An 18,183-nucleotide genomic window follows, 5' to 3' on the forward strand; every position below is an offset into this window, starting at 1 on the left:
CTGTCACAGCCTCAGCATTCTGTCACTGTGGGCTTCGATGTTCATAGCCCTCTCTGCTGTAGGGGAGAGAAACAAACATTATGCATACCTGTCTATCACATTCTCAGGCTAGTATTTGCTACAAACTACTTGAAAGTGATAATTGCTCACTACTGGTGCATTCTGTGCCTGTGCATCTTGGCTCCACTCAGCCAAGAGCACCCCCTTCCTCTGCTTTAGGTCAGCGTAGTGGTGCCATACCTGCTCACCAGTCCGGGGGATGCCAGTAGCATGGATGAGATCACAAAGCAGGACTGTCCCAGGCGGCCCATTCAGTATCGGTCAGGAGCCCTGTTACTGACTTTGCAGCAGTCTCTTGTCATGGTTTTCAATAAGGAGTCCAGCCATGACCCTAGACTCCTGCACCCGAAAGCTTGCTCCCTCACCAGTGCCAGACATGTTCCTGCAGAGATCAAACTAAACAGGTTATGGCTGTATTCCTGCCTGGCACAGTTTAAATAAGGCCATATTCTTACCCTTTGCCATCATTGGACCATTTCGAAAATACTGAGCACAGCTTAGCAGAGCACAAACCCGCTAAGCTGGGTTGAACACTGCTTAAAAGTGTGCAGATCTGCTTAGCTGAGCTACCTGCTGCTTATCACTCACGTGTAAGCGATGCTTAAACCTGGTAAACATAGCTGGACATTGCTGACCATTGCTCACTTTTCATTTTTAAAAAATATCAGGATATTGCCTTCATTTAGTAAGTGTATATGATATACTTTACATGGCATCCCTCTGTGTGCATTCATTACATTAGCAAGGGGTGTGACTATACTGTATGGGACACTTGTGTATACATGGGTGATTTTCACATGTTGCATGCACTCACATTTCCATTTTACACCAGCTACACTACCCTTGTTGACAAAAACAGTTACTACATACTTTAAGTTTAAAAAAATAATTTTAACACTGCTTTCCCATATAAAAATAACTTATCTGTCATGGTACTCAAACCATAAATGCCTGCATGTCAAGCTGAGACTCTGACCACTACACTATCTCAGTTTAGGAATTTCAGCTGTATATTTCTATTTATCTGTGATAGGATGTTTAAGCAGTGCTAAGTGGAGGGTGATAATGACACACCCGCTTTGCTACGCTTAAACATTCCTTAGCATGTAAAAAAAAAAAAAAAAAAAGATTTATTTTATTATTTTATATAGTGAGTGTTGTGGTTTTTGACAAGTCATTCAGGACTGCAATTGGAATAATGGCATACATCTGACTTTCAGACTTCTTTGGCAATTTATGCTAATGCATGACCTGTTTTCTGTCAACCTTCTAAGTTTGTGAGGGCAATATTTCAGTAGTGTCCCTTTTTAGGACTTTTCCCCCCATTATTTGTGCCTTGGTCCACATTTCCTGCTTTAGCAGGTTGCGAGTTGTTGTACGGCACTTTTACAATGCAGGGGGTGTGTCACAGAGCCTGTCACACACACCCTGCAATGGTTTCCTGCTCCCCTATGTATTTCAGTGTCCGTGGACACTGACATGATCATTTATTTCATTTCAGTGTCCGCGGACACTGAAATACTGGGATAATGTTAGAGAAATTGTCCAATATTATGCCAGATCGGGTTTAGAAAGTGCCTTACGGCACTTTCTGAGTGCAGGGGGCATGTTCGTAGTCCATGCACTACTTCAACATGCCCCCTGCACTTGTTCATGGTTCATGTCCGTTTAGCCTAAACACCAGTGCACTTTCATGAATATGCAAGGCGTGCTGCTGTGGCTACACGGACACGAACCACTGAGTTTATTGAATCCAGGGGAATGAAAAAAATAGTGAAACAGGAGACATTGAAACTCAAGTGTATCGAAAACCCACTTTTTGTAATGCATTTTTGTCTTTTAACAGCAGCCACCCCTTTCATCAAAAGAAAGGGGTGGCTAAAAGTCAACATGTCAGGGTATCAAAGTTGTCCACAGATGACACGGTGTGTTTAAACCATTTTGAGGTTTTGAAGGCAATGTTTATTAATAGGGGTTATCCTGCAGGTTTATTGGAACAACTGCAAAGTGAAGTCTGGTCCCATAGATGTAACCTTTACTCTCCAATTTTGACTACATGGCTTAGACACATGGTAGAAGAAGAATTTGGACAACATCTTCCCATATTTTCCAATAAAGATAACATGATTTTACACTATTCCTTGGATGCCAGTAATATTCGGCTGTTATTTGTAGGAACTGGCATCTACTTTTGTGTGATGACAGTATTAATAGGAATTTTTCTCCTTCTCCTAGGTTACATTTAAAAACAAAAGAAATATTAAGTCACTTTTAGAAAAGCCAGTGTTTGAGAAGAATGGACCACCAGTAACTAGAAAATGTGGGCAGTGCTTTCACTGTCCTTACATATGTACTAGCCCACAAGGTATTTGGCAAAGTAAGTTGAATGATGTCAGAAATTGTGGGGGGGAGATTCTGTTGCGGTTCACAAAATGTAATCTGTCTCACATTATGTGATACCTGTACAGCTTTTATATAGGTAAAACTGTAAATTCTCTGAATAAGAGACTAGATCAACATTTATATAGTATATGCTCTAATGACAACAAAAGCGCTTTAGCAAGATATTGAGTTAATTATTTTGGGTTCAGACAATTAAAATTTTTGGTTCTAAAATTAGTTAAAATTGAAGCTTTTCCTAGAGATTGGATGAATTATTTATTACAGAGAGAAATGCATTGGTAGATTCACTACTATGTGACAAATTATCCTGGTTTAAATGAAAATATTTCCATCGTATGTAAATTAATAAGGGCAAATATGCTTTAAAAGCATTTCATTTCACTAATGCTTACATACTTGTTTTAGGCATGTTGATGAATATATGGGCAGTTTTGAGTTATGTTTTTCATTGTTTAATGGTTGTTGTTTCTTTCAGCTTTTCCCGGTTAGGGGTCGCCACAGCGGAACTCCGGTCCGCTAATGATTGGTAGTTGATTTTTACCTGCCAAGTTACCAGCCCTGACGCACAATCTTCAACGAAGGTACGCCCATTCACGCATGTCTCCACGCAGAAGACGCTCTGAGAATCGAACTGGACAGTGTCTTACTGTGAGGCGACAACGCTACCGCAGCATCACCACCGTGGGATTCATTGTTTAATGGTTCATATTATAATTATTTTTATTTCCTGTTTTTTTTAAGATTTGAGAAAAGATGATTGGTTAATTTGGTGGTTGTGTTTCATCAGCTGTTTTTGAGGGTATTTAAAGGAACTTCCTGTTGCTTGAATGTGGTTTGACATCTCAACGTGGTTTATTTTCTTAGTTACCTTGCAATATTTTATATGCCCTAGTAATTATCCCCTTTTTAGCAGCAGCTTCTGCTCTAGCGTCATCTAAAACTGGACCAGAGCAGGTCTTTCACATATGATTCCCTTGTCTCTTTCTCTTTGCCTATATTCTTATATTAAGCCCTGGTGGGGAGGGCAGCCTCTAGCCTGCTGTCCAAATGTCTTCTTGACCTCTTCCCATTCTGTTACCTTTCCCTCTCTAGGTATCTCTAGTACAGTACCTCCTTTCATGATTTTCTCCAGCAATTATATTTACCCAATTATGTAGTTATCCTAATCATAAATTCTCCTTTCTTATTTTGGCTTAATTCACAGAATGCTTTCTGCTGTTTGAGTGTAATATTCTCTCCTGCTTCATCATTATCATTTTCCTTTTTGAATTCTAGCTTTCTGCTGGTTTTATGTATATGAGCCTTATCTGTGTAGCTCTAAAATATCCCTTCAAATCAGGGAATCCTAAACCACCTTGTTCTATTGGAAGGATCAACTTACCCCACTTGACCCTTGCCCTCTTCCCTTCTCCCTAATTTCCTTTAATCTTGATTAATTTGATTATTGTCCATTACCTTTTGTTTATTCTTGCCCCACATATCTTTAGCTACCATGACAGAAACTTTTTTAATCCACACCCCTAAATACTTCATTTAATCATATCAGTGTTATGTACTTGCTGATATTGTTGTTGTCCCAGCTGTGGAACATTTTTTCCCGGGCCTTTTTGCAGGCTGTATTGCTCTTCATACTGTTAAAATCAATTAGGATCAGTGATTGAGGAAATGTTTTGGTGTAGTGGACTATCACTCGTGGTACGAAAAATACTAGAGCACAAATCCAGAGGCCAGCTTTTTATTTAGAAGGATATACTATTATACATTTATGAAAGCAGTTTGCATATATATATATATATATATATATATATATATATATATATATATATATAAAAAATAGGCTGGTATCCGGCCAGGATTATTTAATGCCTTGTGCCCACTACCTTTCAGGGCAGGGTCTAGTTTATTGCAGCTCTGAACTTGTAAAGAGCATGACTAGTGAAGATTACTAAATGATGGATTAATTTCTGAATACAATAACTTTTTTCTGTTTTCCATATACTGTCCCGTTTCACAATAGTTGAAATGACTGTGTTCTACCCAACAACCATTCTTTGGATGAGTCAGAAATGGTTGTATATTGATGTATTATGATAATGTGAGGATAGGAAATACACTTTTGACAGTATATTCACAGGTCTGAGATGAAGACGGATGAAATGCTTGACGGAGCAGTGGCGTAGCAGTTAGCATTGTCGCCTCACAGCCAGAGGTTCGCTGGATTGATTCTCGGCTGGGTGTCCTTCTGTGTGGAGTCTGCATCTCCTCCCTGCGATTGTGTAGGTTTCCTCTGGGTGCTCCAGTTTCCTCCCACGTTAGAAAGACATGGGTTTGGAACATTTCTCCCCGGCCCTCGGCTGAAAATTGGCTCGTTCCAAGTCAGACTTTCCCAGTAAACAAATGTTAAATAAATAAATATTCTAGGCAACCTAAATTAGAAATGGTAATCCTGACTATAAAACCCTTACAACATGAGTTCGACCAGTTGGGCTCATGAACCACAAAAAGTGAACCAAACAAATCAATTGTAATAGTCTTTATTACTCCAAATAAACAAATGAATACACCCACTACAACACCTAAAGATCAGCATAACAATACATTTCCTTCATTATTGGCCTGATACTGGATTCCTTGCTTTAATATACTGCACACACCAGAAATATTGTAAAATAAACTCAATTAAAACTGTGCATTAATTTGACAAACTTACTGTCAATTTAAGGTTATCAAGCCCTTGTCAGAAATGTGTTGCTTTCAGAATTGGAATATGGTCTACCTGCAATCGTATTATTTTCTGCAGGTGATGTAAAACTGTTGCAAATTGCAGAGAACAAAATCACTCATTTTATTCCCAGCAGAAGCCTGGACAAATCATTCTATTCTGAATAATTTCCACTGACCGTCAATGAAAAGCAGAGCAACTGTACTACTTGACACACTGGAGCATATTAAGCATGATACTAATCTACTCTTCGTAAGAGGCTAACAATCAGGAATACTTCCTAGAACTTAAGACGCAACTCAGACCACCCTTCAGTTGGATTATTGCTGAAAAAGCTTGTACCAAAGTAATGCCTGCTGCATGGAATCAAATTCCCAGAAGAAATTTGCGCTGTAGAAAAATGACAATCCTTCAAAGCTAAACTAAGACAGCACTCTTGTAATGAAAATGCATGCAAATATTTTATGGGCAGTGGATATCTATTCTAAAGCTAGAGCTAGCACACATTGATAAACAATATATGCAGTACAGACAAAATTGATTAGTCTTGATAACCCCATTTGTGTTTATGTTAAGCTTCTTCCTCAGTAAATTAGTACTTAGCTTTTATAGGTTCATAGGTTTATAGGATGATACTAGGCTATTAGCCAGGAGGCCCTTATAAGCCTAACCAAGAATTTCACCTATGTTCCCTCAAAGTCAGCACCTGTTTCCCCTGTCCAGCAGGGATGCAGTTAGGATCCCAGGGGTGTATTTTCTGTTTCCCATCCAGTCATCCAGGTTCCTCTTAAAGAGGGCTAGAGAGGTACTCTGCTTGACATGGAGAGTGAGTCTATTCCACAGATGGGGGAGTCTTTGAGACACAAATATATCCCACCAAAAAGTTATATTAATGTCACAGACCAGATTAAGGCCTTGTGTGTGGGTTGCATGAATGGAGTTTGCCTTACGGATATGCAGCAACTCCATCAAGGCTGGGTCTGAAATGGCCTTGTATGCCAGACACAGATCACCTCTGAGCAGTCTAGATGAGACTGAGTAGAGGGACAGGGATTTTAGCCTATCTGTATAGAATAGTTGTTTGAGACCCTAGATTTTCCTGGGCAGGAACCTCTGTGATCTGTACAACTGCAACATGTGCTTGGCAAGGTACATGCCAAAGGGGGAATTGTACTAGATAATGGGTCTGATAAGGTAGGAGTACAGGGATGTTATGACCTCCTTGTTCCTGGATGAAATACCCTTATTTATGTAGGTAGTTTTCTGCTTAGTACTTGCTTTTTTGCTTCTCCAAAGCATGTATCTGTTGTACTGATGCACATCACTATGTATGCATACATTTCTGATGGTGCGTTGATATTATTCAAGCAGATAAGCATGTATATAGTTTGACATTTGACATCAGTATGTACTTAGAGATATCTGTCTTGACTTAAACTCTGTAAAAACTGTAGATGTTAAAACTTGTTCTGTGTATCATTGTATTTTGAATTGTTTGTATGAAGCTGTAAGTGTATGGGTTTTGTGTCATGGATGAAAAGGATTGAATGACCTGTCCAGCCACATGACTAAGATTCATACATAAATACATGAATGAATATCTAGCCAGATAGGTCTCAGCTTGAGTGCTGGAAGAGCTGGGCACACGATGATGCATGTGAATGATGTTGGGTTCATCTGTCCTGGAGGGAGGGATCGAGGGTGTTGGTGGATCCTGGCATAGCCAGACAGCCCTGCTTCTGTGGTGCAAGTAGAGACATTCATGAGCAGGGAGCTGCATTTTTGAAGGACATAGGCAGCAGCTATGCAAGATGGTGATGGTAACTCATAAACTGTGTGATGGAGTGCACCTAAATGGATAGAAGGGTATAGATAATCCTTGTGCCTTGTGATGATGCATATGACAACATCACCACCAGAGGGAGGGATTAAGGTTTACAGAAATGCTTTCAGCTGTCAGGATGATGGAAAGGGCAGAGATAGCCCTCATGGCTGCTTACATGATGGATCCACTGGATGAGTCTTGCCCCTGTACTTTATTAGGTATATCCCTAATGTGGAGAGATGAATGCACCACATCTTTTGAGAAAGGCTTGATGGATGGCAACCATGGTGAGGACCAAAACGACAAACAAAAGGACCTTTTTCAGTATAATTTTAACATAAAGCCTGTGTTGGTCTCAGAGTCTATCATAAAGTAACATGACAACTATCCTGGAAACTGAAATGGTATTTTTTTGAGTGAATCACTGGAATTCAGTAGGGGTACATGTACCGCACTTAAGATATATTTACATGTAACTGGTGTTTAAGACTGTTACTGCACCGGTTGGTTAGTATTGTTTAGTAATTATGAAACATTCATGCACTTTGATGTAACCTACTAATTGTTAAGCTATGAATTCACACATTCTAAACAACTTATAGTACACCATTATAATTTAATTTCTTTGTAATGTATGCTTGTTTGCTGCTGTAGCTTTAGCTACATAACAGGTTTCTCTCTGTCATCAGGAATTGGATTTGTACGAATCATCTCAGATATAAACAGAACAGAGTATGTCAATCTACATAGCAGTGTGTCTTTTGTTGTTGACATCGAGGCATATCCCAAACCCATCGTTGAGTGGATGAAAGATGACATGGAAATCTCAGAAGATCAAGATGAAGTATCTTTAGTGACTGTAAACCTGACAGAGGTAGAGTTCGGCAGGTAGGTTTACTACGATAGCTTTAAACACTTTTGTCAAGCAAATGATAAACTGCAAAGAGTAGAGGCTTCCTTTTACAGAAATCTGAAAATACTGACCCTTTTGTAGTTACAGTGAAATAATCATCAGAACTGTTTGTTGACTATTCTGTCAGCAATATTTTTCTGTTCATTTTTGCAATTTACATTTATTTTGTGGTGCCTTATTCACAGACTGTGAAATTATTTGAGGCTTGCAGCCTACAGCACCGTATGGACTTCAGATGTTGCTGTAGGCTGCAAGGTTCACATCAACACTTTACTGATTACCATTTCTCTTAACCATGTATCCTAGGTACACAGTGTGCAGTCAGGTATCATGAGTACATAGTGCACAGTCAGATTAAAACAACTACCCATCCTTTGTTTATCTCACTAATTTTTCGAACATTTTATTACTGCTTTACAGTACCTTTTAAAGAGATTAGTTTTTACTGAGTGGGACTTGAGGCCAGTGTTTAAAAAAAATGTCTAATATATTCAACAGCATGCTCATCTCTAGGAAATGATCAATTGTCCATAATATTTTTTTTTTACATTAGACTTTTGATCCAAAATTAAAAAGAGTAAGAGAGCCTATTTGGAGATAAGTTGTCAATAGCAAAATACATTGTGTTGTAAAGAAATACTCGTATATGAAAAATTAATTGATTTGACAATTGTAATGTGTATAGTAGTTTAATTCAACATTTACAGACTCCATTTATCATATAACCAAATACACTCTCCATATCTAATTTATCTAGTTTAGGGTCAGATGGGAGTTGTACATATTCGAGGACTGTGTGCGTACAAGGCAGAGAAATGTGTCCTGAGTAAGATGCCATTCTGTTGTATAACAAACACATGCACACACATACATATATGTGACATACCCACCTAGTAGAACTTTGGAGGAATACCATTTCATTTTACATAAGCATATGTTTAGGATGTGGGCAGGAAGAGAAGCAGTTGGTGAAAACACATGCAGGTACAGGGAGGACATGCAGAATCAGTGTAGATGTTACTGTAGCTGAGAGCCTTACTGCAGAAGCAAGTGCTGTGAGGCAGCAATGCTGAATTCTGTGCCACCATGCTCCCACTTTTTAATTAAAAAAAAAATCCATTACTTTCACATTATAAAGTTTTTTGTGGGATATTACTGCAAATATATTGAATATTTAATTAAAACTTTGTTAGAGTATCCTTATAGAAGTGTTTAGATACCAAATACATTTCAGTTTCATAATATTGCCACTGACATAGAGGGATGGAGCCCTTACGACAGACCAGACCATGTGTGATTGACTTGTAGTTTAGGTGCTAGGGAGGTAAGCCAGGAAATAGGTGGATTTGCCAGCCTGAGTAGTTGAGGAGGGATGGAAGACTTTCTGCCTATGATGAAAAACATATCCCCAGTGATAGGGATGCGCCATATTCATGGTGCAGACTGCTGGTATAGTTATGGAATTTGCGTGGAGACAGTGATACGTGTGATGTCAGTACCTCTGTCCACTTAGGGCATGCCAATAAATTCCTATGAATTGCAGGACCACTGTATGTGACGTTGCAGGCTGCTCTGAAACACTTCCCTTGCTGAACTTGTCATTTGTGCGACCCCAGAACCAGGATGGAGTAGCAGCGACACTTGTGCCACTGAGTGGTGCACAGCTACAGTTTTTCCCACTCCACAAGGGGGGGATCCATCTTGGATCCTGGGAACTACCGCCCCATCAGTCTGATGAGCCTGATCTGCAAGGCCATTAAACAAAGACATTGGCAACCTTCAAACACCGGACCCCACCCAATTTGGGTTTGTGCACGGCTGATCTTGTCTACTAAACTTGATTGACTTCTTATCAGTGGATGAGGGTAAGGCGGTCCACACAGCCTATCTAGACCTTGTCAAGGCCTTTGACACCATCCCCCACTCTGGAATCATAGAAAAACGTACTAAGCTGGGCATTAATCCCCACGTCACTCGATGGGTTGCCAACTGGCTGACTGACAGAACCCACACTGTAAATGTAGCTGACTCCACATCCAGCTCCAGACAAGTGGAGTACCTCAGGGTTGAGTCCTGGGACTGCTCTTGTTTGGCATCTACTTCTCTGAAGTACAGGCCAACACTAAGGGACTCTGGCTAACAAAGTTCACAGATGACTGCAAAACTGGTACCCATTATTGAATCCCCAAAATAATGTGGATATTCTACAAAAGTGCCTTACAGAAACAGGTGCTTGGTGCCAGAGCCATGGGCTCAAGCTCAATGCCAAGAAATGTATAGTTATCCCCTTTGGGAAAACATGTACCCATGAATTACCACATAGGTGGCAGTTCAGTAAACACCGAAAGTGTGATAAGAGACTTAGGGACACAGGTGGATAGTGGTCTCACCTTCGATAACCACATCGCCACAACAGTCAGGAAATCCTTCTATGTGGCACACCTCATCACTAAGGGCTTTTCATCCAGAAAAGAGGAGGTCATTGTTCCACTGTACTCATCCCTCATGAGACCCATTATAGAATACAACGCCCGTTTGGTATGTACCTCTCAAGACATCTGCAACAATTGGAAAGGCCACAGAAATACCTCACTAAAAGAATCACAGGCCTAAAGCAGATGCCCTATGCCGACCATCTAAAAAAAAAAGTCCAGCTATATTCTGTCGCATATAGTCTACTCAGACGCGATCTCTGCTTTAACATACAAGGCCATGTCAAACCCAGAGCTGTTGGATATGCTACACTTCCTAATCCCTCAGAGCCACACACTCCAGGGATCTAAACCTTGTCATCACAATAAACAAAACATGCTGGAGGGATAGGTTCCCGACCCAAAGACTCCCCATATTCTGGAATAGACTGCCCATACATGTCAAGCAGAGCACCTCTTTGGCCCTCTTCAAAAGGAACCTTGACAATTGGATGGGAGATAGGAAATTCACCCCAGGGATCATGTCAGTTACCCTGTTAGACAGGGATCCAGGGAAGTAAATATTGTGGGAAGAAATAGCCAGGGAATTGTTATGGCTAGGCTTGTATAGGCCCTAGGGCCGATAGCCTAGTACCAACCTATGAACATATAAATGGTGTAATCTGGTAGCTGATGGTTAGCTGAGTGGCACACACATGAGAGTAAAAATGTCGTATCTCGTACAGATGATACATGTTGATACTTTTCCTATGTGTTGATTACTGTTTGTTTTTATTACTGTCAATTTGTTTACTAGTCTTTGTAAGAATTATTGACTGCTGATCATACTTTCTACCTATGAAAGTTTTTCTTTTTAATTTTTGGGTTGTTGCCAATTTAATACAAAGCCTTATAATGGGAATGGATAATATGTAAGAGAAAAAAATTAATGTGGGTATGTAAGGAACTGTAGAATGCATTTAGTTGAATGTGAAACCTTTTATTCCATGGCAGCACATTGTTTTAGTATCTCATTATGGACAAAACTTGAGATAAATCATAACTCTTTCTTTAACTAGCACAAGTCAATGGCCTTAGCAAATGTGGCTGTAACACTGGCATTTCACTGCTGTGCTGTGGCTGCAACACTGGCATTTCTCCGGATTTGCTGTGGCCGCAACACTGGTATTTCACCGGATTTGCTGTGGCCGCAACACTGGCATTTCACTGGAGTTGCTGTGGCCGCAACACTGGCATTTCACCAGAGTTTCTGTGGCCGCAGCACTGGGATTTCACCAGAGTTGCTGGGGCCACAGCTCTGGCATTTCATTGGGGTTGCTGTGGCAGCAGCACTGGTATTTCACTGGAGTTGCTGTGACCGCAGCACTGACATTTCAATGGAGATGCTGTGACCGCATCACTGGCATTTCACTGGAGTTGCTGTGGCTTGCAGCACTGGCATTTCACTGGAATTGCTGTGGCTGCAGCACTGGCATTTCACCGGAGTTGCTGTGGCCGCAACACTGGGCATTTCACTGGAGTGCATACAGCTTTATCTTTTCTCCGTGTGCCTGTTGACATCTCATAGTAAGTACTATAGTTCTAAAATGGCTGTATCACATAAACTTCTACTGCAGAAAGGTGCAGGAACATGTATGAATATGAAATAGCTCATTTAACAAAGAAAACACTTTCTTTGTATAGTTAGAGCCTACTTTTTAATTGCTAGATTACCAACAGTGATGAAGAAGCTCATTCTTGGGCTGTGTTACATGGTTGTGTAATTCCCTCTGCCATTGGGGAAATACTTCAGGGAGTTGATGACTAAAATTTCCAGGTGTTTCTTCTACGGGTGGAGAATAGCAAAATTTCACACTAAAGAATATAGAAAGAATGTTAAGAAATAATTGCAGCTCTATGACATTGCGAGGAACAGCAAACAAGAGAAAAAAGTAAGAAAAATACTTCATAGTTAGGGTTATGAAAGGAAAAGAAATATCACAAAGATAGAAGCAAACACTGACAATATACTTCTATGAGGGAAAACGAAATAGGGAAGCTAGTGGATGGGGATGCTGGGGTGATGGCTGACCTGAAATGATATGGCTTACAAAGCAAAGCCTGCACTTACTAATAAGTTGACAGTAACCTCTCAGTTGGAAGTTAGTAATGCAATAGCAGAATAATACTAGCAATGTTCCAAGATAGTAGTGTGTCTAGGAGGGGGTTCTGTAAAGGTGGATAAGCCTGGGATTTTTGAAGAAGAGCCATGCAAATGGTTTGGTTTGGCTCTTAGAGCCCACTAAAATCTGTGTCAGAGCAGACAATTAGAGCATTAGCTAGGCTAAAAATAGCCAAGTCCAGAAATCTAGACAAGGTTATTTAAGCAAAAAAAAAAAAAAAAAAATTGCAGTTATAACCATACTTTATCACCATTCACTCAAATGAAAGGATGTTGACAGTACCTTAATTACACTTCCTAACAGCATGCACCCAGCCACCCCCTTCGCTGCTCAAAAAGCTCCAGGATTGCTGACAGTGAAAAATTGTAATAAGCACAATATTCAAGTACACCACTCTGTATGCAGTAAAAGAAATGTTGCCTTGGCTAGTGGAAAAAAATATTTTTTTCATCTGGTCTAATGATTTAGTGCACAGTAGTTTCACCACACTTTGCAAGAGGTACGAGTCAAAATAGCCCCAAGATAAAAACTAGATATACTGTCTAAATGGAACCCCAAAAGCCTTATGAAATGGTGCGTTTTGTTAGGTTTATGTAGGAAACCATATTTAATTTCTCTTACATACATACATACAGATATTTCAAGCATGGGCATAAATGCCCTTCTAGCTTGCCAATATACCAAAACACTTGTTACCATAATAAGGGTCCAGGCTGTTTTTAAAAATATTTAAACTAGTGCTTGCTTTAATATAATTAAATGTCTTTAATGTCTCTTAAGGCAGCACACAGTGATGATAAAAGTCAGCATTCTTAATAACGCATTTAGGTACAAAATACACACTCTGTCCCAGTGGACTCTACCTGTTCTGAAACAGTACACCACCTCTGACTGTGATGTTGCCATTAAGTATAATAGTAATGGCAAACTTTGCTCTTTGATAAATGCTGCCCCTCCAACAAACCATATTGACCATAACTACCAGTTGCACTTATGCATTGTGTGACTCTAAAAATGATGGCCCCTTTCTGTACACTAGTTTCTTACTGAAAAAAAAAATGAAAAATGTAAGAGCTACAATAAGATTTTACTGTTTCAGATTGTGGTTTATATACACATACGCTGCCCCAACAAGTCATAAGATTAATTGCCAGCAGTGATTATATGATGACCTTGTACTTTCATGTACAAAATGCATCCACACCCTTCCCCAAAATGGCAGCCCATTTCTGCGCACGTCTGATGATTGATGGTAAGGAAAGTGAAAGAAAAAAAAAAGTAAGAAACCACTTACTACAATAATATAGCAATTGTCAATATGTTGCTCTTGAACACACATACCCCCAAACATACACTACGCACCTCTCAGAGATTCACAACACTGAGCTAAAATCAGGCACAATTGAGACTGGAGCTTACTTCAGTAAAACTAAAAAAACATGAATGATTCTGTCCATGCTGTCCTTAGTGTTGGTACTGCTTTCCATGCTCTGCTCATCTGTCTTTCTCTTGCAGAAACAGCCTTCTCTCCCTCCATGAAATCATGTAAGACCTCTGGAGTAAAGGAAGTAATGTGCCCCTCAGCTTTAGCAAAGCATCCAGCAGTTGACTGAAACTGCCATGCATAGCATGTATTCTTTCTGTAAATCCTGAAATCTTAAGTGGTGAATTATGGAGAAGACAGACTGAGTACTCTGTAGAGTCAATACTGGCAGTGCTAAGCAAATTGCTTGCATGCATTTCCATGTATTTATTAACCATGTCTTCTTAAAATGCATCATAGAACAAATCCTTAAATAGAATAGAATTGAGTGACTCTTCATATCCTGCTGGTGCGTATATTTGTGTTATGCATGCCTGATGAGTTTGTGCATCTTATTACTTCTCTTCTGTTTGCTTCAGAATGAGTAACATAGTAGACATAATGAATTTCTGTTTATGGGCATGATCATATATGAGTCGTGATGAGTTCAGATTTCGATAAATCAATTATTACTGCTTGTACTTGAACAAAGAAATTTTGTTAAGTTTTTCTTCCCATTATTGATTTCTTTGGTGATTTCTCCTCTTTCTCAAATAACGCATTTTAGTTAACAGCTCATCTGTAATAAAAATTAATGCTCTGCAAACTTGCCTTTGTAGATATAAAAGCACACTGACTCTGTTGCGGGTGAAAATGAGCGAGGCTGGAACTTACAAGATCAAGGTCTACAATGAAGATGCATCTAAAGAACTAGCCTTTGACCTGCATATAAGTAGTGAGAAAAGTTTCTATTTCCTAGTTTTATTCTTTTTTATTTTTAAAACATGAGTACTCTTTCACAACCTTTTTGTCTTTTGGGGCAGTCTTTCAAAAAAAAATATGTGTGTGTGCACGCACACACACACACACACACACACACACACACACACACACACACACACACACACACACACACACACACACACACACACACACACACACATATATATATATATATATATATAGGCAACCACTGTGGTGCAGTGGTTAGCATTGTCGCCTCACAGCAAGAGATTCTCCGGTTCGATTCTTGGCTGGGGTGCCTTTTGTAAGGAGTCTGCATGTCCTCCCTGTGGTCATGTGGGTTTCCTCCGGGTTCTCCGGTTTCCTCCCACATCCCAAAGACATGCAGTAGGTGGATTGGACACTCCAAATTGGCCCTAGGTGTGAGTGCATGTGTGCCTTCTGTGGAAGGTTGGGCTCTGGGCTAGCAACTCGACACTGTAAAACTCCACTTCCAGTCATGAGCAGACAGGTGATCCGCTGTGGCAACCCCTAACCGGGAAAAGCCGAAAGAAGAAGAAGAATATATATATATATATATATATTGTATGGGTCCCCTTCAGTTTACCTAAATCTCATTTGATTGACACTCATTTGCCCGACACCCACTTGACCCAAAGTTCATTTGACTGAAACTCATTTCACTGACCGTTAAGACATGAATCTCATTTGACTGACACTCATTTGCCTGACACTCACTTGACCCAAAACTCATTTGACTAAAACTGATTACAGTGACAGTTAAGACATGGACATGTTTTGGGTTTTCCTTCACCTGTGACTTGCTAGTGATAAAAAGAATGACAGTAAATTAAGTGCTGACTGTTAGAATTCCAGTAGTCATGTAGAAAGTAGTGTTGTAGTGTTTATAAAAATGGGTTTGTCTTTCTAAATTTTTATGGAAATTATCTAAAGTAATTTGGCAAATGTTTTTTGTGTTCTGAGCAGTAGTGGCAGCATGTAGAGTACTGTAAGTCAAGTTAAAGCTATATGTCCTAGTTTGGTTTTATATTGTCTGGTTTGGTTTTATATTCTTCAGTAAAACCGAACTAAGTGGGGGGCTATACCCTCCCACACACCCCCAGTTTGAGGGTCTGTGCCCACAACACCCTCTAACTATATATACTAACTCCAAGATCACACTCGTGAGGAAAAGGACCTATACCATTTACTTGCCTTACAGTGCTATACACACTGCCTCTACTAATTGTCAGTGAAGTGAACTTTAGGTGAAGTGGCCTTTAGATGATTTGGTCTGTCTGAAATGAATGTCAGTAAAATGAGTTTTAGGTGAAATGAAATAGACCCATATATGTATGTATGTATATATATATATATATATATATATATATATATATATATATATATATATATATATATATATATATAAATTTACACACACACAGTTTTATATATATATATATATATATATATATATATATATATATATATATATATATATATATATATATACACACACAGTGGATATAAAACGTGTACACACTCCTGTTAAAATACCACGTTTTTGTGATATAAAAAAATGACACCACAATAAATCATTCCAAAACGTTTCCCATCTTTAATGTGATCTATAACCTGTACAATTCAATTGAAAAACAAACAAATCTGTTAGGGGAAAATATAAAAAATAAAAAACGTACAATAAGCTGGTTGCAAAAGTGTGCACACCCTTAAATAATTTGTTGAAGCACCTTTTGATTTAATTACAGCATTCGGTCTTCTTGGGTAGTAGTCTTTCAGCATGGCACATCTTGACTTGGCAATATTTGCCCACTCTTCCTTGCAAAAGTGGTCCAAATCTGTCAGATTGTGAGGGCATCTCTTGTGACCAGTCCTCTTCAGGTCACCCCACAGATTTTCTATTGGATTTAGGTCTGTCTCTGGCTGGGCCATTCCAAAACTTGAATTTTCTTCTTGTGAAGCCATTCTTTTGTTGATTTGGATGTATGCTAGTGGTCATTGTCATGTTGAAATGTGAAATTCCTCTTTATCTTCAGCTTTCTAGCAGATGCCTGAAGGTTTTGGGCCAAAAGTGAGTGGTATTTGGAACTGTACATAATTCTCTCCACCTTGACTAAAGCCATAGTTCCAGCTGAAGAAAAGCAACCCCAAAGCACGATACTGCCACCAACATGCTTCACCATGGGAATGGTGGTCTTTTGGTGATGCAAAGCGTTGTTTTTGCATCAAACGTACCATTTGGAATTCTGGCCAAAAAGTTCAACCTTGGTCTCATCAGACCATCATAACACATTTTCTCACATGCTTTTTGGGAGACTTGATGTATTGTTTTGCAAATTTTAGCCAGGTCTGGGTGTTTATCTGTGTAAGAAAGGCTTCTGTCTTGCAACCCTACCCCAGAAGCCAAACATATGGAGAATACAGGAGATTGTTGTCACATGTAGTACACAACCAGTACTTGCCAGAAATTCCTGCAGCTCCTTCAGTGTTGCTGTAGGTCTCTTCTTGACAGCCTGTCTGACCAGTTTTTGTCTTGTCTTTTCTTCAATTTTGGAGGGAGGTCCAGGTCTTTGCAATTTCACTGTTGTCCCATGTTTTCTCCCGTTTTTGATGACTGTCTTTACTATGTTCCATGGTATAGCCAATGCTGTGTAAATTTTTTTGTACCCTTCTCCTGACTGATACCTTTCAACAATGAGATCCCTTTGATGCTTTGTAAGCTGTCTGCGAACCATGGCTTTTGCTGTAGCAGATGACTGAGTAAATGTCAGGAAAATCCTACTAGGACAGCTGAACTTTATTTGTGGTTGATGTCTTTTAAATTGATGGCAGGTGTGTACCCAAGAAGACCGAATGCTGTAATTAAATTAAAAGGTGCTTCAACAACGTATTAGTTTAAGGGTGGACACACTTATGCAACCACCTTATTGTACATTTTTTATTTTTTATATTTTTCCCCTAACAGATTTGTTTGTTTTTCAATTGAATTGTACAGGTTATAGGTCCCATTAAAGGTAGGAAAAGTTTAGAAATTATTTATTGTGGTCTCATTTTTTTGTATCACAAAGCTGGCATTTTAACAGGGGTGTGTACACTTTTTATATTCACTAATATATATATATATATATATATATATATATATATATATATATATATATATATATAAATATCTATATATATATATATATATATATATATATATATATATATATATATATATATAAATGTGTGTGTGTGTGTGCATGTATGTATATGTATATATATATATATATATATATATATATATATAAATATATATATATATATATATATATGTGTGTGTGTGTGTGTGTGTGTGTGTGTATATATATATATATATATATATATATATGTGTGTGTG

At 38.9% G+C, this 18,183-nt stretch overlaps 1 protein-coding gene across 1 annotated transcript in view; it reads left to right on the top strand.

Moving 5' to 3' along the window:
• Positions 1 to 18,183, top strand: part of PDGFRB (platelet derived growth factor receptor beta) — a 743,049-nt gene that overhangs the window by 249,252 nt on the left and 475,614 nt on the right. Inside the window, exons 6-7 of the mRNA XM_044070754.1 lie at positions 7,700 to 7,898; positions 14,660 to 14,775. Of these exons, the coding sequence (XP_043926689.1) occupies positions 7,700 to 7,898; positions 14,660 to 14,775 (315 nt within the window). The remainder of the gene's footprint in view (positions 1 to 7,699; positions 7,899 to 14,659; positions 14,776 to 18,183) is intronic.

Source organism: Protopterus annectens, chromosome 4.part1, assembly GCF_019279795.1.
Source record: "Protopterus annectens isolate FY-2018-M chromosome 4.part1, PAN1.0, whole genome shotgun sequence".
NCBI classification, from domain to species: Eukaryota; Metazoa; Chordata; order Ceratodontiformes; family Protopteridae; genus Protopterus; species Protopterus annectens.